At 41.9% G+C, this 26,770-nt stretch overlaps 1 protein-coding gene across 5 annotated transcripts; it reads left to right on the forward strand.

Moving 5' to 3' along the window:
• On the forward strand, positions 1–25,958 carry ZNF75D (zinc finger protein 75D). 5 transcript variants are annotated; one of them, XM_039849046.1, is made up of 8 exons: positions 1–261; positions 1,677–2,203; positions 3,426–3,618; positions 4,320–4,411; positions 4,737–4,863; positions 23,668–24,126; positions 24,569–24,786; positions 25,754–25,958. In XM_039849046.1, the coding sequence occupies exons 2-6, from the start codon at positions 1,757–1,759 to the stop codon at positions 23,727–23,729; spliced, it is 921 nt and encodes a 306-aa protein (XP_039704980.1). In that variant the 5' UTR covers positions 1–261; positions 1,677–1,756; the 3' UTR covers positions 23,730–24,126; positions 24,569–24,786; positions 25,754–25,958. The 5 variants fall into 5 exon arrangements, with proteins under 5 accessions (XP_039704980.1, XP_039704981.1, XP_039704978.1 ...); XM_039849047.1 differs by lacking the exon at positions 24,569–24,786; XM_039849043.1 differs by lacking the exons at positions 23,668–24,126; positions 24,569–24,786; positions 25,754–25,958 and adding an exon at positions 15,599–16,521 and having other exon boundaries at positions 16–261.
• The last annotated feature ends 812 nt before the right edge of the window (positions 25,959–26,770 follow it).

A 26,770-nucleotide genomic window follows, 5' to 3' on the forward strand; every position in this document is an offset into this window, starting at 1 on the left:
ACCGCGACCCCAAAATGGAGAATTGGGGTGTGGTCTCCGGGCGGTAGAGGGATCCGGTTGGTGGCGGAGTGATCTGCCAAGCACCATGCGCTCCCGAGTCTTGGCGCTTCATTCGCCAGGCAGCGCGCGCTAACTACACCGCGTCTCGGACTGACGCAGGCTCCCAGCGCTTCTTCCCCAGAGCAGTGGGGAGGCATGGCGACTTTGTAGTCCAGTGAGGAAGAGGGAAGTGGCGTCCACAGGGGCCAGAGCTGCGTGGAGGTAATCAAGAAGCCTGATTTTTTCCTTTGGGTTCGGTCAGGAGAGCCCGAGAGATACGGGCCGCACGTGCCAGTGCAGCCTTTACGGACGGGTGGGAGGACGCAGCGGAGGCATCATTGCCTGGCGAGGTCGGACTGAGGGCGGGTGTGAAGGACCTGTTCTCAGCAAGGCGGGTATTCAGGCTCCTACTTACACATCTAACCTCTGGAAGCAATCTTTATGTACCCTGTGTGCAACTATCACTGAGGGATGCTGCTGAAGCACACTCGGAAGCTGCCAGCATGCACAGGGCTTATGGACGCTCTTGTAGCGAATTAGTAGTAGTGGTGGGGGATGGGGCAGTCATGTCTACCGCTGCACCCAGCAAAACTTTCCCGTTTCCACTCAAAAACATTAAACTTCCGACATAAAAATAAGAGAAGCGTCCCTGTACTTCCTGAGCCAGGGTAGGCAGCAAAGAACCAACTATTTTTTGAATACCAGTGGCATCTCTGAAAGAATTTTGTTGCTCCTTCTGCTAGATCACCTCAGGGAAAATCGGACTCTCAAAGCTGTCCTTAGCCTTGCTTAAAGATCTGTATGACCCTGTAAAGAGGAATACCTTTACTAGACCCGTCCTGTCTCAAGAAATTTAACCATCACAATTTCTCTTGCCTGTTTTACAATCTGACATTTGAATAGCTTATAAAAAATGTTAGCTTTTTCCAGTAAAATAAGCAAGAAATTTAATACACAGGTACAAATTTGCACAGTGCCCTTTATAAGACTTCCCCCAAAGTACCAACAAAAAATGTTGAGGACGTCTGTTTGCTTAGTCGGGAGATATTTGCTGAGAGGAATAAGGTTACTTGTTCCCTGATTCCTTACTTTCTGATTTTCTTGTCTTGGTTCTGCCACTGTTAATGCAGGAAAGGAGACTATCATATGTTCCATGAAGTAATGGTTTTAATCTTCATAAGATAATGAAGGGGCATAGAAGTTAGTTTCCTCCTGACTAAAGATAAAAGACTGGGATGATCTTTTAAAATTTAAAGAAACTCAGATATACCCTATTTGTGAAGATGGGACAGGAAATGCACAGATTAGATGTTGGATAGTCTCAAAGCTTCAATTAGGAGATGGGTGCCATTTTTTTTTTTCACTCACCAACCTTTCCTCAACTTTTTAACAAAAACTTATCAATTGACATCTGTATTCTCTGAATTGTGTTTGTCTTTCAAAGTTGAGTAACAAAGGAGAGAACTATATATTCTGAAATAATCTGTCATAATGACTGTCCTAATACTTGGCAGTTGATTTTAAGAAGGAAGCAGGACAGGAACTTTTCTGTTTATTTTTCTCTGATAAGTATAGATACCAAGTAAATGTGTCATGTGACTTTCATTTGACATGTCCTTTTTCCCCCTCTCCCTCAGTGCCCTCGAGGAGAAGACCCACTCATTGGTTTTGAACCAAAGCTGACAAGGCCTCAGTTGTCAAAGGTGGCACCAGGAGGATGTCACACATAGGAGAAAAACTGTTCCTAGAGCAAATGATGATGAGACATCTGAACGTGGATGCATGCTTGTACCCACATTTGGAGGCTTTGTGGGAGACTAAGAGGTCTGTGAAAGAGAGCACCTGTCAGAATAAGAAATCCAGCCCACAAATAGACAGTCGTGGTCCGGAGAGTGCTCGCCAACACTTCCGGAGCTTCTGTTATCATGAAGCATCTGGACCGCTTGAGGCTGTCAGCCAACTTCAGGAATTATGCCATCAGTGGCTAAAGCAAGAGATACAATCAAAAGAGCAGATCTTGGAACTGCTGGTGCTAGAGCAGTTCCTGACCATTCTGCCCAGGGATACCCAGAGCTGGGTGCAGAAGTGTCATCCACAGAGCATTGAAGAGGCTGTGGCCTTGGTGAAATGCTTTCAGAGAGAACCTGGTGGAATAAGCAACGAGGTGAGAAAGATTCTTTACGTGTATAATGAAATAGGATAAAGGTGGATATGTCCAGGTCGGGGGCAGGGGTTAATTGAGGAATGAGATGGATTAGGTCACGCTTCCATTGTTCCTTTAGGACAACTAGGTGGGATCAGAAATCACAGACACGCATCAGTAGTCTACAAATTTTGAAGCTCCTAGCAGTTTTTCCTGGCTTAAGGAAAAAAATGCATTTTGTCCTCTTTAGGGCCAGTGCAAATTGAGGGTGGTGGGCCTAGTCTGGGATGGCCAAGGAGACATGACTTGATCTCTTAGAAACAGAAATGAAAGGCAAGAAAGAGTTGGGAAAGGGAAGAAAAATCTGAAATAAAATGAGCAGCACTCAGAGATCAAAGGAGAGGGTAGCAAACAGGTATAAATCACACAACTCAGGAGACTGCAGAGGAAGAAAAGCAATAGAAAAAATGAAAGGGAAACAATATGAAAGGAAGAAAAACGCCAACAGAGAATTGGAGAGAATCAAGATGCTAAGAGGCAGTGCCCTCCATAGTGGGAACATATATCTCTGGGTGAGGAAAAGAGCCTTCTTTCTCCTCCCATAGTGTTTTATGCTTGGTTTTGCTGGTAAGTGGGGGAACCAAAGTAAACCCTTGGGAGATGGCAGCACACTTCCTTTCCTCAGGATCCCACCTTGAACACAGGGCAGGATATATTTTTGGTGTCTTATTACAATTGAATCATGTGAAAGGAAGTTAGAGCCCAACTGTCCCCAGCTTTTCTTGCATTGCATCCCCTTCCTCTATGAAATTCTTCCCTAGCCATGGCAGGATTGGAAAATCTGACGGGCAGGAAAACTCTTTTAATTCATTGCCTTATTTTTTAGAGAAAACTAGAAGATAGAAATCCACTCAGACAAGAATCTAAAGTCAAAGAAGCAAGCCAGTGAAGGCAGTGTTAAAACAGGCAGCCTACTCCCAGTCCGCTAGTGGCCTGAGCTGTGGCTGTGTGTGAAGGGGTGGAGGCTGGCAGCAATCACAGCTCTTCATTTTATCCTAATTTTCTCAGATGATATATTGGTTCATTGTGAGAAAATGGTGGCACAATGCCTTTTCAGTGTTTTATTACTTCCTTTAATGTCACACACTCCCCAAATCTGGGCTCTACTCTTGTTCGTCCCTCCATCCACCACCTCAAAACCCAAAGTAAGTTCTGTGCTAATGAGGATGGGGATTATTTTTAGGTCACAGCTCATGACCTGGGAAAGGTGGCAGTGCTCTTGGGAGGAACATCAGTGGTCCCAGAGTTTAAGTGGAAGCCAGCAGAGCCCCAACCAATGGGTGTGTTCCAGAAAGAATGTTGGAATATATACCAGGTACTACAAGAACAGCTGGGCAGAAATTCTCAGAAAGAAACCCAGCCTGTATATGAAAGAGGTGAGGAGCTTCATAATTCTCTTCTGGGAGCTGTGATAGTAATTTGTTCATCTAGACCATCATAGGAATTTTCCAGGTACCCAGCCATGCTAGCAGTTAGGATGTCTCTCAGGTGAAAGAACAAGTAAGTCAGTGGTGAATGAGGGTGAGGGTCAGCATGGGATACAGAAATATCTGAACCACCAAACCTGGGTATTCACACCATGGGCCTCGCTCCGGAGAAATTTGAGAGAAGATGGAAAAGGGACAGGTGCGGTCATCTCACCCTTATAAGTTAGAGGAGAAATTGGATCAGAAATGGGCTGTCAGTGGCAAAATGGGAAGAGAATTGTACACCAGGAAAAAATAATAAAAGACAAAAATGTCCCACATTTTTTACTATACACTAGAGGACTTGAGTCTTTCATTTTGAAACACCTCTAATTCTTGCCTAGCCCAGTGAGCAACTTATTTTATGAGGGGAAAAAAATACTGGATTTCCTTTTTATTAATTTTCATGAAATCCAGGAAACAGTCCTATGGAATGTTGGATATTTGGTTCTTATTTACCATGAGAAAGCCACTTTAGGCACCACGCACACACCCCTCACTTGTGAAGGTAAACTATCATTACTGAAGGAGCCCTAATCTATATTTTAGAAATCAGCTCAGGATATTCATAAACAGAAAAGAGAAACTTTCTGGCTCTTTTCCACCCACAGCTATGCCTGCTCAACAGATTCTAGCCTTTTCTGAGCAGAAAAGCACCCCAAACTGGAAGATGGCATCTGAGCTCATCTTGCCTGAGTCCCAGGTGAGCTGTATTTTCCAGCTTTTTCAGGCAGCCTGATTGTGACCTTGTCTGTGCTTTTCTTTGCTGCCCAAGACCCACAGTGCCCAGCAGGTGCTCTGAGCCACGTTAGCCCTAGATGTCCTCTAGGCACCTAAGCTTGGCACAGTGGGAATTGGGCACCTCCCAAGCTTGTTTAATGGTCTCTTTGCTTCCTTCCTTTGCTACCATCTCACTTTTTCCCCTAAGTCTTACACACTTCAGTGATTGGCCTGCTGTGTAATTCAGAAATGAGTGATAGGACGACTTCTGTAGTGGCAAGTACTGAACTAAAACCCATTCTCTTTAGAGTTTGTTGACATTTGAAGATGTGGCCATATCTTTTTCCGAGGAGGAATGGAAATTGATGGACCCTGCTCAGAAGATGCTCTACAGTGATGTAATGCAGGAAAACTATGAAACTGTCATCTCTCTAGGTAAAGATACTTCCTTTCCTTTGTGTAGAGGTTGAATAATCTGTTATGTCCTCAGTTTATGGAAAATGCACTCCTGCGAGAGTTCCAGTGTTTCAGTAGCTGGTTGATTCTCAACTTGATGGTGTGGGGGAAAAGAAAGGCATATCTAGATCACCTAGAGAGCTTCTTACAAATACACATCTCACTTCTTTATTCTAAATAGAATTCTTGTTATATCATACTCCCACCTCACCCTGCAAACCTGCTCCTCTCATATTCTTTCTATCTCAGTAAAGGGTACCACAATTCACCCTGTTGCTCAAGCCAAAAACCTTACAGTTACTCATTATTCCAGTCTTTCTGTTATACCCCACAACTGATCCATTAGCAAGTTTTCAGAATAGATTGTGAATACAATCATGTCTCCACCTCTTCCACTCTTATCCTAGTCTAAGCCACCATTATCTCTAATTAAGTCTCTTCAATAGCACTGGATTCCCATTCCCCATATTGTGTAGATCGATCCTCCTTAAGTTTAATTCTTAGCTTACTTATTGGATATTCACCCACAATCACAGTAGAGCATAAAAAAGATATTGAATCTAAATTTCTGCCTATTTAAACATTTAGAGTAAATGAAAATAAAAAAGTCCTTGACTATTCCTGAAAATAGTCTGGAATTAACATGGCAGTCCATGACCTTAAGGTTTTATTCTCAGAACATTATTGTTGGGTTTTAAACTTAAAGTGATCTGTTAGAACAAGGGGAAGAACCATAGATCCAAGGTCCCCAAGAGTTCAAGGACAGTCTTGGAGAGCTCTACAGGTAAGTATATTCATTAGAAGAGAAGAAATTTTCCTTGATAGGAGCTTTAACAGGGACTTAACATTTTTAAGATTCTGTTCCTGTATTTTAATTGAACTTTTTATTGACGTATTTGTGGACTTCGCTTGCAGATTTCAAATGTAGTACAAAGAAAACCCATGAAACTACCCAGTTTCCCTCAATAATAACTTTTGCAAAAGTAATATATGGTATCATAACCAGGATATTGATATAATCCACTGACCTTATTTATATTTCCTGCTTTACTTGTTTATGTGTGTGTGTTTAGTTCTGCAAAGATTTATCACATGTGTAGGTTTGTGTATTAACTCCCACAATCAAGATGCTAGACAGGAACATTACTACAAGGATTCCTTCTATTGCCCTTTTATAACCATACACACTTTCCCCCCATACCCTACCACATCACCAACCCATGCCAACCACTTATCGGGTCTACATTTATAAAATTTCGCCATTTCAATAATGTTATATAAATAGAATATAAGGTATGTAACCTTTTAGGATGAACTTTTTTCATTCAGAATTATTCCCAAGAAATTCATCGACTTTGTTGTGTGTATCAGTAATTCACTCCTTTTTACTGCTGAGTAGCATTTCATAGTATTGATACTCCACCATTTGTTTAACCATTCATCCATTGAAAGATCTTTGCTATCTTCAGTTGTTGGTTATTGTGAATAAAACTGCCATAAACATTCATGTACAGGGTTTTATGTAGAGATCAGTTTTCATTTCTCTGGGATAAATGCCTTAAGAGTGCAATTGCAGGTTCATATGCTAATTGCATGTTTAATTTTATAAGAACCTGCCAGACTATTTTCCATAGTGGCTGTACCATTTTATATTCTTACTAGCAATAGGTGAGTGATCCAGTTTCCCCACACCTTGCCAGTGTTTAGTATTGTCATCATTTTTTTTCTGCCATTCTGATAGCTATGTAGTGTTATCTTTTTGTGGTTTGGATTTCCATTTCCCTAATGAATAATGACGTTTTGTAGCTTTTTCATGTGCTTATTCGTAATATCTATATTCTCTTCATTGAAATGACTTTTGCCCATATTTTAATTGAATTGTTTTTTAAATGTTGAGTTTTGAGAGTTCTTTATATGTTCAGGTAACAGAATTTGCAAATATTTTCTCCAGCTCTGTATATCGTACTTTTTTTCTTTTTGGTCTTTTTTTTATATAATTAATTTATTTTATCATGACATTGCTTAATGAAATCCAGTAAGTTTCAGCTGTACATTTTAACAATAAGGCCATACCACACACACACACACACACCACACACCACCACACACTCACACACTCTCACAATGTGTTCACCTCCCATAATTAGATTTCTTTCTGTTACCACATATTTGACTCCTTTTACCCCATCTACCACTCCCTCCCCCCGACTCTCTTATAACCACTAGCCTATTGTCCATGTCCATGAGTCTGTGTTTGTTTGTCCTATTCATTTGTTGCTTTTAGGTTTATATCCCACATATAAATGATATCACGTAGTTTTCAACTTTTTCTGTCTGCTTTATTTCGTTTAGCCTGATTATCTCGAGGTCCATCCATGTTGTCGCAAACGACAGTATTTCATCTCTTCTTATGGCCAAGTAAAATTCCATTGTATATATGTACTACAGCTTCTTTAGCCAGTCATCTATCGTAGGATGCTTCGGTTACTTCCATGTCCTGGCCACTATGAATAGTGCTGCTATGTGCAAATATATTTTCGCATATAAATTTTCAAGTCTTTGGGGTAACTACCCAGTAGAGGGATTGCTAGATCATATGGTCGATCAATTCTTAGTTATTTGAGAAACCTCCAAACTGTTTTCTATAGTGGCTATACCAATTTCAGTCCTACCAGCAGTGTATGAAGGTTCTTTTTTCTCTGCATCCTCTCCAACGTTTGTTATTGTCCTGTTGATTATAGCCATTCCAACAGGTGTGAGATAGTATCTCATTGTGGTTTTGATTTGCATTTCCCTAAAAGCTAGAGATGTTGAGCATCTTTTCAAATATTTGTTGGCCATTTGTATGTCCTCCAGGGAGAAGTGTCTGTTCAGGTCCTCTGCCCATTTTTTTTATTGGATTGTTTGTTTTTTTGTTGTATGTGTTCTTTGTATATTTTGGATATTAGCCCTATCGGAAGCGTTGCTTACAAATGTATTTTCCCATTCAGATGGTTCTCTCTTTACCTTGTTGATGATTTCTTTTGCTGTATAGAAACATTTTAGTTTGATGTAATCCCACTCATTTAGTTTTGCTTTTACTTCCCTTGCCTTTGAGGTCAAATTCATAAAATCCTCTTTCAGCCCAAGGACCTTGAGTTTAGTTCCTATGTTTTCTACTATGCACTTTATTGTTTCAGTTTTATATTCTGGTCCTTAATCCATTTTGAGTTAATTTTGGTGTGTGATAGACAACAGTCTAGTTTCATTTTTTTTACAGGTGGCTTTCCAGTTTTCCTAGCATCATATATTGAAGAGGCGTTCCTTTCTCCACTGTATGTTTTTGGCACTTTTGTCAAAAATTATTTGCCCATATAAGCATGGGTTTATTTTTGGACTCTCAATTCTGTTCCACTGCTCCATGTGTATGTTTTTCTGCCAATGCTATGCTGTTTTGATTATTGTCACTTTGTAGTATAATTTGAAAAAAACTCAGATTTATGCTGGAGGCCTCATTATTTTATCTCAGGATGGCTTTGGCAATTTGGGGTCTTTTGTGCTTCCATACAAATCTGATGATTTTTTTTTGTTCTATTTCTTTAAAAAATGCTGATGGGATTTGGATGGTGATTGCATTAAATCTGTGTAATGCTTTAGGTAATAAGGTTATTTTAACTATGTTGATCCTTCCCATCCAAGAACAAGGAATGTCTTTCCATTTCTTTGTATTGTTTTCAGTTTCTTTTAATAGGGTCTTATAGTTTTCATTATATAGATCCTTCACATGTTTTGTTAGATTTATTCCTAGATATGTTATTCTTTTTGTTGCAACTGCAAAAGGAATTATTTTTTCCACTTCTTTTTCTGACGCTTCATAATTAGAGTATAGGAATGCTATGGATTTTTGAACATTGAGATTGTTTCTAGAAATTTTACTATATTTGCTTCTAGTAGTGTTCTTGTGGAGTCTTTACGATTTTCTATATAGAAAATCATGTCATCTGCAAATAGTGACAGTTGGCCTTCTTCGTTTCCTATTTGGATGCATTTTATATCTTTCTATTGTCTGATTGCACTTGCCAGGACCTCCAATGTTATATTGAAAAGCAGTGGCGATAGCGGACAGACTTGCCTTGTTTCAGATCTTAGAGGGAAGGTTTTCAGTTTTTCACCATTTAAATATAATGTTGGCTGAGGGTTCGTCGTCTGTGCCCTTTATTATGTTAAGGTACTTTCCTTCTATACCGATTTTGTTAAGTGTTTTGATCATAAATGGATGATGTATCTTGTCTGGCTTTTACTGCATCTATTGATATGATCATATGATTCTTATTTTTTAATTCATTTATATTGTGTATCACATTAATCGATTTGTGTATGTCGAACTATCCCTGTGCCTCTGAGATTAAGCCCACCTCATCAAGCCGTGTAATCTGTTTAATATGTTGCTGTATTCGGGTCACTAGTATCTTATTTATGATTTTTTGCATCTGCGTTCATGAGAGATATTAGTCTGTGGTTTTCTTTTTGTGTGTTATCTGTACAAGGTTTTGGTATCAGGGTAATATTGGCCTCATAAAATGAGTTGAGAAGTATTGCCTCCTGTTCAATTTTTTGGAAGAGTTTAAGGAGAATCAGTATTAAATCTTCTTTGAATGTTTGGTAGAATTCACTGGTGAAACCATCTGGTCCTGGACTTTTACTTTTAGTAAGATTTTTGATGATTGTTTTGATTTCCATACTGCGGATCAGTCTATTTAGATTTTCCAGTTCTTCTCGATTCAGTCTAGGAAAGTTGTATCTTTCTAAGTACTGGTCCATTTTGTCTAGGTTATTAAGTTTGGTGTTATATACTTTTTCATAGTATCCTTGTATGATCTTTTGTATTTCTGCGGTATCTGTTGCCATTTCTCCTCTTTCATCCCTGATTTTGTTTATTTGTGGCCTTTCTCTTTTTTCTTTAGTGAGTCAGCCTGCGGTTTGTCAATTTTACTAACCTTCTCAAAGAACCAGCTTTTTGTTGCATTTATTTTTCTATTGTTCTTTTGTTTTCAATTTCATTTAATTCTGCTCATCATCATACTCCTTGTTATGCATTTTTTTGTCATTTTGTTTTCGGTGAGCTGACCCCTTTCAGTATTTCCTGTAATGCCAGCCTCATAGTGGAGAATTCCCTTAATTTTTTGTATGTCTAGAAAGGGCTTTATTTCTCCTTCATATCTAAAGGAGAGCTTTGCTGGATACATTATTCTTGGCTGGTAGTTCCTTTCATTTAGTAGTTTGAATATTTGATTCCATTCTTTTCTGGCTTGTAAGATTTGTGCTGAGAAGTCCAACGATAATCTAATGAGTTTTTCTTTATAAGTTATCATCCTCTTTTCCTTGACTGCCCTGAGAATTCTGTCTTTGTCATTGATTTTTGATAATTTTAATACAATGTGTCTTGGCGAAGGCCTTTTTGAGTTGAGATAATTGGGTGTTCTGTTGACTTCTTGAATTCCAAGCTCCAGCTCATTCCTTACATTTGGGAAATTCTTATCAACTGTTTGTCTGAAAATGCTTTCTAATTCTGGCTCCTTTTCCTCTCCTTCGAGAATGCACATTATTCTTATGTTTCCTTTCTTGATGGTATCAGCTAGTTCTTGTATTTTTCTTTTATTATTTTTCATTCTTCCTTCTGATTTATTTCTAGATTTGTCTTAAATATCACTGATCCTTTCTTCTATTAGGTCGACTCTATTTCCCAAGCTTGCTATTTCATTTTTCATCTCTTTCAGTGTGTTCTTCATCTCCAGAAGTTCTATTCATTTTTTTTTTTGAAAGTTTCAGTCTTCTTTTTTTTCTTTCAATTCCTGAAGTTGTTTATATGACTCGTTTCGGATCTCACTAAGTTTTTTCAGAAGTACCATCCTGAATTCTCTGTCATTTAAGTCACACATTTCTATGTCTGTAAGCTTATTTTCTGGAGATTTTTCTCTTTCTTTCTGAAATGCCTTGTCACCTTGATTGTTCATGGTGTTTAATGGACTGTTTCTCCGCCTGGACATTAATGGAAGTGAGTTCCGCTTTTTTTTCCAGAAAGATTTATTATATAAAGATCTTTCTTTAGCCTGTTGCAAAGAAGGTGTTTTTCTTTTGGTTTCCAATAAGTGGTGTCTAAGCCTCTTGGATCCCTGCTTTATATAAAGTCTTAATAATGCCTTTTTTTTTCCTTATAGATAGTCAGTCATGCTTGCTACCCTCAGTTTCAGTCCCTGTCAGTGTTAGTGACAGTTTTGGTTGCGTTTGCTCTGATTCCCCTGTGGCTTGCAGTGTTCGGTCTCAGAGGATATGGCAGAGGGGCCCTCTGGTTGAGGGATGGGGCCTGTGGCTCAGCCTTGAGTTTTGCAACCTCAGCTGATAATAATAGACTGTTGTTTCTATGCTGTCCCCACTTCTCTGCCTTCTGCCTTGATGACTGGGCCCTGCCGCCAGCATCGTGGAGCTCACAGCTTTCTCAGGCAGGGCTGTTTGGGGAACTTACCTCTCCTTCTCCTCTCCCCCTCCTCCTGCAGGGAGCTCTTGCTGCAAGTGGCAGCTTCTTTGTTTCTCCCAATGCACAACCCGACATCCAGGTTTCTAACCTGTGGTAGCTCTTATGTGCAGATCCCACGCTCAGATGTGCTGGTGTGCAGTTTGGGTGTTTTTTGTTGAGTTTTAAATGTTCAGCTTATTGTTGTTTCAAGGCAGAGATCTGGGGACGACTCTCATTCCACCATGTTTCTGACGTCACTCAAAATTACGTATATTGTCCTTCTATCATCTTCCCCATGGGCTTCCACAGAGTAAAAGTTTTTAATTTCGATGAAGACCAATTTTTCATTTTTTCCTTTTATAGATTGTAATTTTAGTGTCAAGACTAGAACTCTGACTAGCTCTCGATCCCTAAACTTTTCTCCTGTTTTTTCATAAAAGTTTTATAATTTTACATTTAAGTCCATGATCTATTTTGAGTTATTATATTAGGTGTGACGTTTTGGTTGAGGCTCATTTTTTTGCCTATAGAGGTCTAGATGTTTTAGTCCCCATTTGTTGAAAAGGCTGTCCTTCCTCCATGGAATTGTAAAAACTTTTGTCAAAGATCAATTGGGCGTATTTGTATGTATCTGCTCTTTTTCATCAAGCTGTGTGTGTCCCTTCCTCTGCCAATATCATATTGTCTTGATTATTGTAGCTATATAATATAGTAACCCTTAATATATATCAGGTAGAGTGATTCTTTCGTTTATTCTTTTTTTGTCAAGATAAAATTTTATTTTAGCAATTCCATGACCTGTGCATTTCCATGTAAATTTTAGAGTAAGCTTTTCTGTGTCTACAAGGAATTTTGTTGGGATTTTGCTAGAAATTACTTTAAACCTATATATTAGTTTGAAGAGGGTTGATTTTTCCGATCAGTGAACACAGTATGTCTCTATATTTAGGTCTTCTTTGATTTCTTTCATCAACTTGTAATTTTCAGTGTATTTATCCTCTACATGTTTTGTTAAATATATGCTGAAGCATTTCATTTTCTTTGGAGCAATTATAGATGGTATTATTTTCAGTTTTATTTTCTGCCTGGTCATTGTTTTTATGTAGTAATACCACTGATTTTATGTTTTGATCTTGTATCCTGTGACTCTTCTGAACTCACTTATTATTAGTTCTAAGTTTTTTTGTAGATTTCTTGAGATTTTTATATAGAGACAGTCATATAATTTGCAGTGCCTTTTATTTTTCTTATTGTAGTAGCTCCAACTTCCAGTACTATGTTGGTAAGAGTGATGAGGGTACACATCCTTGCCTTGTTTCCAATTTTTAGGACAACAATAAGTCTTTCACCATTACTTATGATGTTAGTATAGGGATTTTTTATTTATAGCCTTTATCAAGTCTATATAATTTCTAATTTTCTTAGCGTTTTCATCATGAATGGATGTGGAATTTGTCATATACTTTTCTGTGTCAGTTGTTAGGAGTATGGTCTTTCAGAGCTTGTTGATATGAGGGTTGTGGTGATTGATTTTAAATGTTGAACCAGCTTTGCATACCTGCAATAAATCCTATTTGATCATGGTATATAATTCTTACATATTGTAATATTTAGTTTGCCAATATTCTGTTGAGAATTTTTGCATTTAAGTTCGTGGGAGATGTTTTTATGTAGATTTCTTTTTTAGTGTACTGTATATGATTTTGCTACCAGGGTGACACTGACCTTATAAAATGAGTTAGGTAGTAGTTCCTCTTTTTCATTTCTGGAAGAGATTGTATTAAATTGGTGATCATTCTTTAAATATTTGGTAGAATCTTCCATAACACCGTATGGACCTCGAGATTTCTTTTTTTTCTAAAATTTTTTTAATTATGAATTTAATTTCTTTAATGGTAATACTGCTATTCAGATGATCTATCTCCTTTTGGTTGAATTCTGATAGTTTAGGGTTCTGAGGAATTTGTCCATGTTCTCTTAACTTTTAAAATTTGTAAACCTAAAGTCGTTTATAATACTTCCTTATTATCTTTTTAATTGCTGCAGAATGTATAGTGATATACCCAGTATCCTTGCTGATTTTGATGATTTGTCTTCTCTCTTTTTATTTTGTCATTTGTGATAGGTTTATCTATTTTAGTTTTGCTTGTTTTACTAAAATTATTGGGATGACATTGGTTAATAAAATCAACTAGGTTTCAAATGTACAATTCAGTAATACATCCTGTGTATATTGCATTGTGTGTTTACCACCCAAAGTTAAATTTCCTTCTTTTACCAAGTATTTAATCCTCTTTACCCCATCTATCTCCTTCCTCCCACATTTCCCTCTGGTAACCACTAAGCCACTATCCATGTGTCTCTGTTTGTTTGTCATGTTTGTTGTTTTCAGTTTTATATGACACATATGAGTGAAATCATATGGTTCTCATTTTTTTCTGTCTGATTTATTTCACTTGACAGTCTCAAATGGCAGTATTTCATCTTTTCTTATGGCCAAGTATTATGCCATTGTATATATGTACCACATCTTTTTTTATCCAGTCTTCTGTGAAAGGATACTTTGTTTGTTTCTATGTCTTGGCCACCATGAATAATGCTGGTATAAAAGGAGGTTGCTAAGACACAGCTGTTGCCCCTCCGTGCTCAGTCTCTACCCTGCTCTCTGTCCTGATCACTGGGTTCCATGCATGGAATATGCCCATCACTCAGGCAGGACTTTTTGGAGCTTCAAAGAGCCAAAAAAACACTGCATAATCCCCTACTCCCCCTCATCCTGCTGGGAGCTCCAGGCTATTTTCCACTGCGCTTTTGTATGTCTCTTTCCACTTCCCTGTATTGCACAAATAGTCAAATGTTCTGATGTGCAGATCTCTCAGATAATATTTGTGTGCAGGTTGGGTGTTATTTGTTGGAGTGTAGATGTTCAGCTTGCTATAATTTCAAGGGGAAAGATCAGGAGAAATCCCTTATGCCACCATGCTTCTGACGTTACTCCTATTTTATTTAATTTTTTTGAAGAACAAGCTTTTGTTTGATTGTGATTTCTGCTCTGTTTATTATTCACTTTCTTCAACTTGCTTTGGGTTTCTTTTGCTTTTGTCTAGTTTCTTGAGGTAGAAACTTAGATTATTTATTTGAGACCTTTCCTCTTTTCTATTGTAAGCATTCAGGGATATACATTTTCCTCTGAGTACTTCTTTAGCTTTATTCCACATATTTTGATATATTGTCATTTCATTTTTGTTCAACTATGTATTTTTAAATTCCCTTTGAGACTTTCAGTTATGGATTATTTAGAAGTGTATTGTTTAATTTCATGTATTTTTAGATTTTCCTGTTGTCTTTTTTTTTAGTCTGATTCCATTTTTGTCAGATTGTCTTACTCAAGTCATGATTTTTTTGGTTCTTGGTCTGATAGGTGATTTTTTTATTGTATCTGGATCATTTTGTTAAGTTAGGGGAGTCTGGGTCCTATTTAAATATTTTAATTAAATTTAATCTATTTTAGATTAACACATACGTTCTTTTCTACTTTTAGGGTGTATACTTCCAGTGAGAGTTTAATTTTCAGAGTCTTTATGATGTTTCCTTGATTTATGTAGTACTGCTAGGGCTCCCATGTGTCCCTGCTGATGCTCCCTGAGGGTAAGGAAGGTATTTATGTAGGCCCAAGTGTCTCTCAATGAAAATGGGGAGTCTCAGACTCACAGGGATGAAGAGGCCTCTCCAGGCCACTTGTTGTGCCTGGGTACCTGTTGCTAGTTCTGCCTGCCCACTTTGGTGTCTCCTAATAGGTTCTGATGTTGTCAGAAGGTTTCCCATTCAGACTTGGGAAGAGATAAGCCTATCCAGGCAGCCTTCTATTGCTAGGTTGAGGGTTAGGAAACACTAGATCTGGGATGCCTTCTTTTGTCGGGTGTGGGGGTGCTAGATAACCTTGCTATGCTATTCTACTGGTCTTGGGGTCCAAACCATTTTGCCTTCTTTTTCCCACTTTTTAGAATTCTCTGTTGGTTGTGTCTTACATTCTTTAATGGGTTAGTTGTTGGGCCTGGCAAAGAGGATTAGGGAGAAATGGGTCTATGCAATTTTGTCGAGATTGGACCAGAAATCACTTTTTCCTCTATTTTTTAAAAAGCAGTCATCGATTTTTTTGCTCCATTCCCAGTTTTCTTGTTCTGGGACACAGATGGCTGATTCTTCTGTTTATTCCAACAGGGTTAAAACTCAAAAAAGACACTGGAAATGACCAACCTATATCTACTTCTACATTAGAAATACAAGCATCAGGATGCAAAGTATTAAGAAAGGCCAGAATGAAAGTTGCCCAGAAAACAACTGGCAAAGAAAATCATGGTGATACACACAGGGTACAGAAACGGCCTCGAGCTTGTCTAGGGAAGAAAAGAAAGAAACTTTCAACTTGTAAACAAGAGCTTCCAAAACATATGGATCTTCATAGGAAAGGCTATGTAGGAGAGAAACCTTTTAAATGTCAGGAATGTGGGAAAGGCTTTAGAGTTAGCTCTGACCTTATTAAGCACCAGAGAATTCACACTGAAGAGAAACCCTATAAATGTCAACAGTGTGATAAGAGGTTTAGGTGGAGTTCAGATCTTAATAAACACTTACTGGCACACCAAGGAATAAAACCATATAGATGCTCATGGTGTGGGAAAAGCTTCAGTCATAACACAAATCTGCACACACACCTAAGAATTCACACAGGAGAGAAGCCCTTTAAATGTCATGAATGTGGAAAAAGATTCATTCAAAACTCACACCTTATTAAGCACCAGAGAACCCACACAGGTGAGCAGCCTTATTCCTGTAGCATATGCAGGAGAAATTTCAGCAGGCGGTCAAGCCTTCTTAGACACCAGAAGCTCCACAGGAGAAGGGAAACATGTCCAGTGGCTCCAGTCTGAAGAAAGTCACCATATGGAGCTTCACCCTAGAGGTGATGAAAGAATACCAAATTATGAGGTGCCTGATGATAGGATTTTGTCATCAACAGAAAATTTGTCATACTTCACATAAAGGAATCTAAGCTATCTCTCTTATTCAGCATTGTATCTTCGGTGCCTAGCACAAAACTGATACGTGTGTACTTTATAAATAAAAGATTGAAAATATAGCTATTATATGTCTATAATTATATATCTGTCTGGTTACTGAGCTTCCCCACCCTTTGTGATCTAAATTCCTCAGGTATCAGGTGCCCAGCAAATATATGATGGCCATTAGCCCTACTCTCATTCTTTCTTGGGAGAGATAGAAAACAAAAATATTCAGATTCTCTGGAAGGAGCTCAGGGTATTAGCATTCCTATGGTTATTGTTCTGTCTGTGTGAACAACCAAGCCCAGGACTCAAGAGACTTTATTCTGGAACAGGAGGAGAGGATTCACTGTTTGTCCTGAGCGAAGTGCCCCCATTCTAGTTTCCTCTTCCTTGAGCACCGACCACCACAATGTTTTCTGTCAAGTAATTCCAAGCAACAAATGAAGGCCTGAATGCCAACACAGACATAGGGCCTTGAAAACACTTGATATCTCTCCATCTGCTGATCCTCTCAGCACTGAGGTATATAGAATGAAATGGTGAAGGAGGCAGTTTGGACCCTCATTCAGCTATCTGCCTCTTTGTGGAAAGCACAGAACGGTGGTAAATGGCCTTATTTTACTATGTAGATTGAAGGCTTTCAAATTGGTGCCACACTGCTCCCAGAGGGAGGCCCATTATTATGGCTGCTCAGCACAACCCCATACACCTCTGCAGGAAGGTCTAGGGAATTTGCAAACTGATTTACTGTGAATGGCAAGGATAGCACTGTGGCCTTGTAGCCTCAGTGCAGGTTGGATACCAAGGTGGAACATCCAGAAGTGTCAGAAAATAGCAAGGCCTGTGGCTTAGGATGATGATCCCAGTGAGAACTAGGTCAGACGGAATTTTTTTTAATGGTAGTTTCTCTTGCTTTGCCATTGGCCTGGTCTCAGTGATTATCTCCTGAAAAGCAATGTGATATCAAGGGAAGGGCAAGGAAGTTAGAAGACATGAAACTATGTCAGATCCTAGTTTCAGGTGTTGGAGAAGGCTTCTATATATTCAAAATATTTACACTTTTTTATGAAACTGGCATGTTGTTTCATTGCATTTGAATGTAAATGGTAATCTTTCATGCAGAAAAAAATATTTCATCTCCCCAAAGTCCACAGCAATATAGAGAAGTTACACTTTTTAAAGAAATAACAAAGATATATCCCCAAATAAAAGTGGGATAACTATCTCCATGGACCAATAGGGGGTTCGAACAACAAGGAAAAAGGGAGGGGAAGCCACACAGCCTATTAGGCTTCACAACCAAAAAAGTAAGTTGCTAAAGCCATAAATGCACATCCAGAGCTTGGCGGGATGGGGACAAGAGGTGGATTAATCCACAGGAGAGGGAGTGGGAGTGAGAGGCAAAAGCAATAACTGTGATTCTGTTCTTTCTGCTGCTAAAGACAGTCATGGAGGCAGTTGGTTTTCTATGGCCTGGTTAACCCAGGTTCGATACTTCCAATAAGCCTCTGTTTTATGGCTAAATTTATGTGAAGAAGAGTAAAAGATTTTGACCCCCTCCAGAGGATTCATTTTTTCATCTCCCTCCCTCCTTCCTTTTAGCCATCTTCCTTCTTCCTCTCCTTCCCAGCTTTATTTAGATATAATGCACTTAAAAGACTGTGTTTAAGGTGTATAATTAGATTATTTGATATGCATATATATCAAAAAACGATTATCATTTACCAACTTCATCACCTCACATACTTACCTTTTTCTTTGTGGTAAGAACATTTAAGATTTACTCTCTTAAAACCTTCAACTATATAATACAATACATTTACCTATAGTCACTATACTGTATATTAGATGCTCAGAACTTATTCATCTTATATTTAACAGTTTGTACCCTTTGAACAACATTTGCCAATTCCCAAACGCCAGTCTCAGGTAAACAGCATTATACTAGCTGTTTCTATGTGTTTGGCTTTTTAAGATTCCAAATACGAGTGAAATATACAGTATAACATCTTTCTTAGCTAATCATACTCTGTCCCTTCTGAAGATAATAACCTAGCTAACAAATAGCTAAGACGGGCCTCATACAACATGATCATAGTATGTAAAAACATCTGCAATATGCAGAATTCCTTAGTGAGTAGCCATTGTTTCTGCTCACTGTCTTAAAGCTCAACTGTCCCATCTGTGACTCTTCTAGGATTAAGGTGAAATGTCCAGAGTAATCCCAGGCGCCTTTGAATGCATAGTAGAGGATGCCCACGTGGTAAAATCCAGAGGCAGGGGCAGGAAGCCACCCATCCGCCCAGCCCCCTCCAACATTGCCAGCCAGCCCAGCCAGAGGGAGCCTGTGATAATGACAAAGGCTCCAAAGAAAAACGGCACTGCAGCAACGTCGATGGCCTTATGTGAGACCTTAAGAGGGATTTTTGTTTAACCTGAAGGTCAGTGTAGCTACAGGTCTGTGCTGAAGGACCTTCCTTTGAGCATTGCACTTTAACTATCTGAGATTCCAGTAGCCAGTTCGATTCCAGACGGCATGCCAACAGGCTGCCCCAGCTGCAGTCACAGCACGTGGCAGACCTTTCAGCCCGAGCTCGCCCATGGCCAGCAGCTGAAGAGCCCCGGGTCCCCTGGTACGCCTCACCTAAAAGCCCTCACAGGCTCTCACAGCCCCCAACCCGCCCAAGCAGCGTGACATCGGAATATCTTATGCATGTTATATGACGGTTCAACTACTCTTCCATGAGTGGTTATGCCAGGCACTGTTTGCACAGTACACATTATATTCCTAACGCCTCTGCATTTCCCCTGCAAGGAAGGGGTTATCATGCCCATACTGCAGTCAGAAACCTGAGTTTAGAAAAATTGAGTTCCTTGCCCAGAGCCAGAATCCACATCCAGACCAATCAAGCTCCAGAGCCCTTTTTCTATTCACTGTTAGACCACACCTTCTCCCTGGGAGAGAAGAACATTCTTTTACTAGTCTTGAACCACAGATGCCACTTTTTCTGCTGACCTATGAAGTTCACATTGGGCCATGCTGGCCACTCCTACAGGTCACATGCAAATTTCTGATGCCTCGATGGGCAGGAAGCCCTGTGTATGACTGGCTAGGAATCAAGGTTTTTAAGAGTTCCAGCTGGATCGATTTATCCACTGTTCCATCAGCACACGTGTTTCATATTTCATAGGGGACTCGATCTCTTTTTACGATTTTTTGTTTCAATGCTGAGTTCACTGAATAATGTATTAATACAATAAAACCCATGCCCAGTGTATTTCCTCAAAACGGATGGACCCTGAAGGGTGTTTACAGCACAAATAGTAGATATGTGAAATTCCCAGGTTGAACCCGAAAGATATTTGCTGGGCTCTCACCAGAACCAGCAAGCACAGTAAGGACCCTGAAGACATCTGGCTCAGAGCCAGCCGCTGGTATCTGGGAAGAATAGATATATGGAGCAATGACGAGAGCATATGATGAAAATTACACACAGGGAAGTGTGGGATCCTGGAGCTGTTGACTTTGTCTTAACAGGCCAGGCAGGTGGTCTTAGCAGAGTCAAAAGCACCTAAGATAATCTCAGATGATCAGGAAGAAAGCCGAACTTTCCAGGCAAGGCAGGGTATGTCGAAAGAGCAGAGGTACTTTTTGAAATCGGGCCAATTAAGACCCAGGGGACGTTATTTATTCTTTACCAAAGGAAAATTAACATGCCTTTGGGAGAGAAGAACATTCACCAAATTATCACCAAAGTAATGTCATTTTTTGATATTTGGTATATTCAAAAAGCTCTGCGACCAACATCACTACATATTCCATAATCTTTGCATCATCCTCCCCAAAGAAGACAGATACCCATCATCCATCATTGCCATTATCTGCAACACCACCAGCCCTGGCAACCACTAATCTCAGTTCTGGCTCTATCAATTTGCCTATTTTGTACATTTCCTATACATGGAATCATGAAACGTATAATACGTGTGACTGGCTTCTGTCACATAGAACAATGTTTTCACGATTCATCCGTGTCATAGAAGGCATCACTACCTCATTCTTTTATATGCCTCAACACTCCCTGGTTGCATGGCTATACCACTTTGTTTATCTAATAATGGGTAGAGGTTTGTGTTGTTTCCTCTTTGGGCAATTGTGAATAAAGGTGCCATGAATATCTGTGTGCAGCGGCTTGTGTGAACAGACATTTTGCGTTGTGGCAGTGAAATTGCTGAGTCATGCGGTAACTTCACAGTTTAGAGACATTTAAAAATTTTTAATAACTTAAAAATTCTGTTCTGTTATTTCTCTCAAGCTTGAGGTCTCTGATGTTTCATAAGGCGTCACTTCAAAAGAGTCAAAACCCAAATTTCAGAGCAACAATGGGCCAGTCAAATCTGCAGAAACGCTTATTAAAATGTTCTTACTGGAGCCCAAGCGAATGTCAGCACCTCGGTGGTTCAGGGTGTGGGGCAGAAATCTGATTTTTAAGGTTTTCTGGTGAAATCCAACCCCCACCGAGAGTACAGAATTTTGTCCCAGGTCACAGTACATTCAGAAGAGCTCGCACCCCCACCTGGACCTCCTGGCCTCGGGATGAGGTTGTACCTAGAGCAAGACCCTCCGCGCCCCTCCCCCGGCGTCACCGGGAAGAAGATGCCACTGAGACCTAGGCTGTCTGGCTCTTCCCGACGGCCTGCAGGAGGACCCGGCGGGAGGGCTCGGCTGGCGGGCCACTCTCACGCAGTGAGTCCCTGGCATCGGAAGGCACGGACGCGGAGGACACCGGGGGCAGGGCTCGCTTGATTGCTCGGGCTCCCACAGTTCGCCCCCAGCACCGAACTAATGGCAGCCAGTGATGGGGGGAACCTGCCCCGAGTTCTTCCACGGGTGCGGGAAGGAAAAGAGCAGTGGGCACTGGGCCGCAAACTCCGCGGGCGCAAGAATGGAAAAAGAGATGGGCACCCGGCCCCTGTCCCTTCCACGGGCGCAGGAATGGCAAGAGCAGGGGGCACATGGCCCGGGTAACTCCACAGCCGGCGAATGGCAGGAGCGATGGGAATTGGGACCACGTCGTAAGAAAGAGGGAAAAATGGAAGGAATGTCGGGCACCGGCACCCTGCCCCTTCTTCGGGCGCGGGAATGGAAAGAGCGGGGCGCTCCGGCCCCTATCCCCACCACGGGTGCAGGAATGGAAGGTGCGTCCCTGACCCGCGCAACCAGAAGCCACCGCATGGTGAGTGAGCTCCAGCCCTGACGCGCTCAGCTCCAGCAGGAGTAGGAGAAACAGGCGAGGCGCCCCTGTCCCTCCTTTGGGCGTGGGAGTGAGAAGAACGACGGGTGGCAGGCCACTGTCCCGCCCGGGTTCCCGCCAGGTTCCCCACGACCCGACCGGCCTCCCCAGCGTCCTCGGAGCCCGGCAGCGCCCCGCTGGGAAGCGGGACAGGTACACTGGGGAGCGCGCTGCTTCCGCGCCCTCGCCGATGCAGCTGATTTAAAACCGGCGGCAGACCTTTTGGGATTTGTCCCCTTTGCTTTTCCCCTAGTGTCCGCCATTCACAGAGCCCCATGCCTCTTCCCATGCCTCTTTATCCACAGACCCTGTGAGCACCGGATCCTTCAGCAGTATTTGGGGAGAAGCCATCGGCCCTGAGGGGAAGTGAAGTTTTCATCCGGAAGGGCCGATGGAGAGAAACCCGGAGGGTCCGTTTTCTGGAAGCCGTGGGGGAAGGTTTGGGTCACTCGGGAGGGCTCCCCAGCAGTGAGGCTGCAGCACAGGAAAGGTTGGTCCCTAGCCCAAACTGCCACGGTTCCTGGCTGCCCTCTAGCGACCGTTAGGTGCCTAGAAGGCGAAAAAGAGGCTTCTTGGGAAGGAGTCCTGGCGAGCAAAGCAATCAACTTCCGGGAGCGCTGCCTCTGTGCCAGGCGCATTTCCATGGTGTTATTTGGATCCACTGCAGGCAATTTCATGAACGCGACGCTGCAGAGAGAGACCCATGTGTCATTTAGGAAACTAGCCCGGGGATGGGATGGGACCTTTTTGGATGACTGGGCAGGAAGACGGTCATGAGTATTTTATTCCTTGATCACATGCAGGAAATAGGACGGGTATGTGAGCCGTGTGGGCAAATGCAGAGAGAGAGAGAGAGAGCACCCATAGTGCATGGGCAGTACTGGTCCCCACACCTGCGGAGACATGTATGTGACCGCTTCTGTGACCTCAGAGGTTGCACTAAGGCCATTTGGATGTTTTTACACATGAGCATTGCAGGAGTGTATGGATTCTCACCTCATCGCCATTTCCCACTGGCACATGCGATGGGACCTGGAACCTGTTATTCGGTCCTCCTAAGCCTCAAGCCTCAGTCCCCTCATCCGTATTCAGGGCATTATACTAGCACCCACCTCCTACCATTGGGTGAGGGCCAAATGAACTAGTGCACGTAGGGGGCTTGGATCAGCACCCGGCACACAGTGTGCTGAATGGGATAACGGTCCTTCACTATGAATGCAGACCAGATTCCTGATGGCCTGCCCTGGGCAGGCTCTTCTTCTCCTGAGAAAATGACTTGGAATGCCATGAGGGTCACGGTGATGTTGGCTGAACTACACATACCCCGAGTGGAGAAGAATGAGGATTGATGAGTCGCTGCCTTTGCAAGGCATGCCTCTCACTAAGATGCCCGTGACTGAAGGCGACTAATGGTTACACATGCTGTGGCCCACCTATATTCAGAAACACAAGAAAACTGTTATTAGACTGGGAGTGTGGATACAGGCCAGCGCATCCTTGGTGGGTTCCCGCGAAAGCAGGTGCTCCTCGCCTCGGTCGGTGGAATTCTGGAGCAGAGATGCCCAATACAGCTCTCCTCTCTGCAATCATGGCCATCGAGCACTTGTAATGTGGCTAAGAGTTGAATTTTTTATTTAATCCATTTCAACTTAAAATCCCACGGGATTCTAATGGCTACCATGTGGGACAGCAGGGTGTGTGTGCATGAGCCTGGATGTCTCATAAGCCTTTTGGAAACTGGGTGCAGAATTGCATGTGTATGTGTATTTTTCTGGGAAGTGAGTCCATGGCTTCCATCAGATTCTCAAAGCCTCCAAAAGATTACAATCTGCTCCTTTAGGGCTTTGGTGAAAATTAAGCAATTTGAGGGAGGTAAGGTGCCCTCTGGTAACCACTGCTGTTTTTCCATTTTCATTTGCTCTGTCCTCAGCTGTAGGTGCCCACCCCACCCGCCCACACAAGAATTACTCAAAGAAGCAAATTGGCATCTGAGACTTGAGGCCGTGGATAAATTGTACACTGCTGGTAAGGGACGATGGCTGTGGCCCTGGGTTGTGCACTCCAGGCCTCCTTGAATCAAGACTCAGTGTTTCAAGAATATGATACTGACTCTGAAGTCTTCCGTCAGCGCTTCAGGCAGTTCCAGTACACAGAAGCAGCCTGGACTCGTGAAGCTTTCGACCAACTCCGGGAGCTTTGCTGTCAACGGCTGAAGCCAGGGATGCGTTTTAAGGAACAAACCCTGGAGCTTCTAGTGCAGGAGCAGTTCTTAACAGTTCTGCCCATGGAGATAGAGACCTGGGTGAGAAAACATTGCCCAGAGAACAGAGAAAGAGTTCCGTCATTGACAGAAGACTGAGAGAGAAAACTCGAGATACCAGAGCAGCAGGTGAGAAAAGAGTTTGGGATCTGGGTATTAGAATAAAAGTAGTGCCAGAGGCTGTGGGACTGGGTCAGATACTTGTCCCTGTGTCATTCTTCAACCCCGAGATTTCTCCACAGTCCTGTTCATATTTCTATCAGCGGATGGGTCAGTAGTTTCCAACCTCATCATACGCAATGCCCGTTCTACAACAAATATTTTGTAGTGTCCCTGTAAATATATTTAAATGAAAGTCACAGATAACATTACCTACCTACAGTCATCCATCAGGAACACCATTATTATGCTCAAGAGTCTGCAGATCTGATCTGCCACGACCTTTGCTGTATTCCCTGAGATCTAATAATGGTTTTGACCTGTTATATCATTGTTTTAAAAAAAGGACAATAAGTGACAGATGGAATGTAGCACACAAAGCCTAAAATATTTACGATCTGGCTTTTTACAGAAATTTGGCCCACCCTGAGTCAAGTAGAGTCTAGAAGAAATCTAAATGAAAAGGAACGTAGTTTATTATAAACTAGTAACCATTTCAGAGTGCACATGACTGGGCATGAGTGCACCAGAAGACCTCATGAAGTGGTCAGATGCTTGCCTCTCTGCAAAGACTCACTGCAAAGGCAACGACCGGAAATTCAGACTGAAAGAGCTCACGCATGGTGAGAGGTATGGATGCTGGTCATGTGGTTTTCCAGAGGCAAATATGCTTGGCGTTTCTGAACAATTAGCAGTATAGCCTCTCCTTGATTTCCGAAGTAGTGCTTTCCTAGAAAATTTAAGTCATAGTAAAATGTGCAAAAAATATTTTGTATTTACATGATCAACAGGGTGAGGTTCTTGACAGGTTCTTTTTGTCAACATGACTGTTTGAGGGGGTGCTCCGAAGTTGGTAGGGATCCAGAACAGTTCTGCACTGTGCATGACTTATACTCCCATCAGTCCCCACAAAAATTCTGACAGCCGCCACTTGCCATCATATCCAAAACACCTCTTGGGGGCAGTGGCCCTGACCTCTGTTCAGAACCACCCAGTAAAGCCTGGTTGGGGCATGCACAGCTCAGCACAGGGTGGCGTCATTGGAGAAGAGAGGAAGTGCTTCTAGTTGGGCATTGGGGGCGCTCGAGACTGGTGTGATGATGGGGCTGAGCAGTTAGCCTGCCTGAACAGGACTGTTGCAATGCTTCCTGTCCCCGGCATAGAGTGAGCCTGCAATTTCCTTTTCTTCCTCTCTCTCCTTGTTTGGCCTACCACATACGGTTTTGTCTTGTGTGGTCTAATCCTGCCCTGCCAGTGCGGTCGCCACCAGCCAAGTGTGTCTCTGAGCACTGGAAATGCGGCTAGTCCAAGGTGGGAAATGCTGTAAGTATAAAAGGCCCACCACTTCAGAAGACTTTGGGTGAAAACTAAAGTAGCTTAAATATCTCATTACTAATTATTTATACTGATTACTTTCTGAAATTATGATATTTTGGATATATTGGATAAGTAATGCATAGTATTAAGATTACCTATTTCTTTTATTTTTCACATGGCCACTGGAAAATTTGAAATGGCTCGTGTGTCTTGCATTATATTGCTACTGGGCGATACTGGTCCAGACTGTAGAGTGATGGGTTCTGGCATTTCCCCCCAGATGGATAGGCAGGAAGTGCTTTTGGAAGACCTGGCAGCAGTGGGAATGGCAGACACACCTCCAGACATCCACCTGGAGTCACCCCCACTCCAAGCGATGGGACCTGTCTCCGAGGCCCCGGTAGCAGAGGTGTGGATCCCACAGGCAGGGCCACAGGAGCTGAGCTACGGTGCTGCTGGGGAAGGCCACCCCTTCCTGGACCCTGGTAAGGCTAGGGTTTCCTTTCCTTTTGAGAGCTCAGGAGCCCTCCAGGGGTGGGGCTGCATAGAAACCAATTACCAGATGTAATGAGATCACTCTGATAAAGGGTAGGAGGAAGAACCCTCTCTCTGGAATTAGCTGGCCACAAAGCGCGTTAGCGTTACCTCGAATGGGGTTCAAAACCCCTTTGGCTAATGAGCTTGCTCAGGAGGCTTTGACCGAGAATATTTTACAGGCAATCGATAGGAGTTTGGGTAGTCTGAAAAAGGAGTACATTCCCCGCAAATTTTGACCAATGCACTCTGTGGTATTCTGGGTTGCAAGGGCCTCCATTGCTTTTATGCCATAAGAGCCACATTCAAACTTAGAACTTTATTACTGCTCTCACTTCTGATTCTTTAAGAGGATTTCATCACTTGCCACAGTAGAACGAATAGGTATCTCACCCATGAAAACGCAGAACAGTGTTTCTCCATGCGTTGTAAGCAGTCTCTGTATCAGGATCACCTGGGGTGCATTTTAACAAGCTCTCCAGATGAGTGCTGTCCACACTGCTGACTGGGAACCAGCGCTCCAGACTCTACAGGAGCAAGCCCAGGGGTAGAAAGGTAGCTGGATCACGTGGCTCTTGTCTTCCTGTGTTTCACTCCTCTGTGGGGTTTTTCTTCACTGCTACCAGTGATCCATGTCACTACTCCTCCTCGTTCCACTTTAAAGTCTTGACCAAGGGTGGCGAGAAACCCGTCTCCCAACTCTCTCAAGCACAGCTTTCATATGTCAGCACTTTCAAGATGCTGTGAAATACTGAGAAAATGA

This window comes from Pteropus medius, unplaced genomic scaffold (assembly GCF_902729225.1).
Source record: "Pteropus medius unplaced genomic scaffold, Ma_sr-lr_union100, whole genome shotgun sequence".
NCBI lineage: Eukaryota > Metazoa > Chordata > Mammalia > Chiroptera > Pteropodidae > Pteropus > Pteropus medius.

Coding starts and splice junctions, on each gene's coding strand:
- ZNF75D (XM_039849043.1), top strand. CDS start 1,757: ATGTCACACATAGGAGAAAAACTGTTCCTAGAGCAAATGATGATGAGA. Junction 2,204..3,425: donor CTGGTGGAATAAGCAACGAG/GTGAGAAAGATT, acceptor GATTATTTTTAG/GTCACAGCTCATGACCTGGG. Junction 4,412..4,736: donor TCATCTTGCCTGAGTCCCAG/GTGAGCTGTATT, acceptor CATTCTCTTTAG/AGTTTGTTGACATTTGAAGA.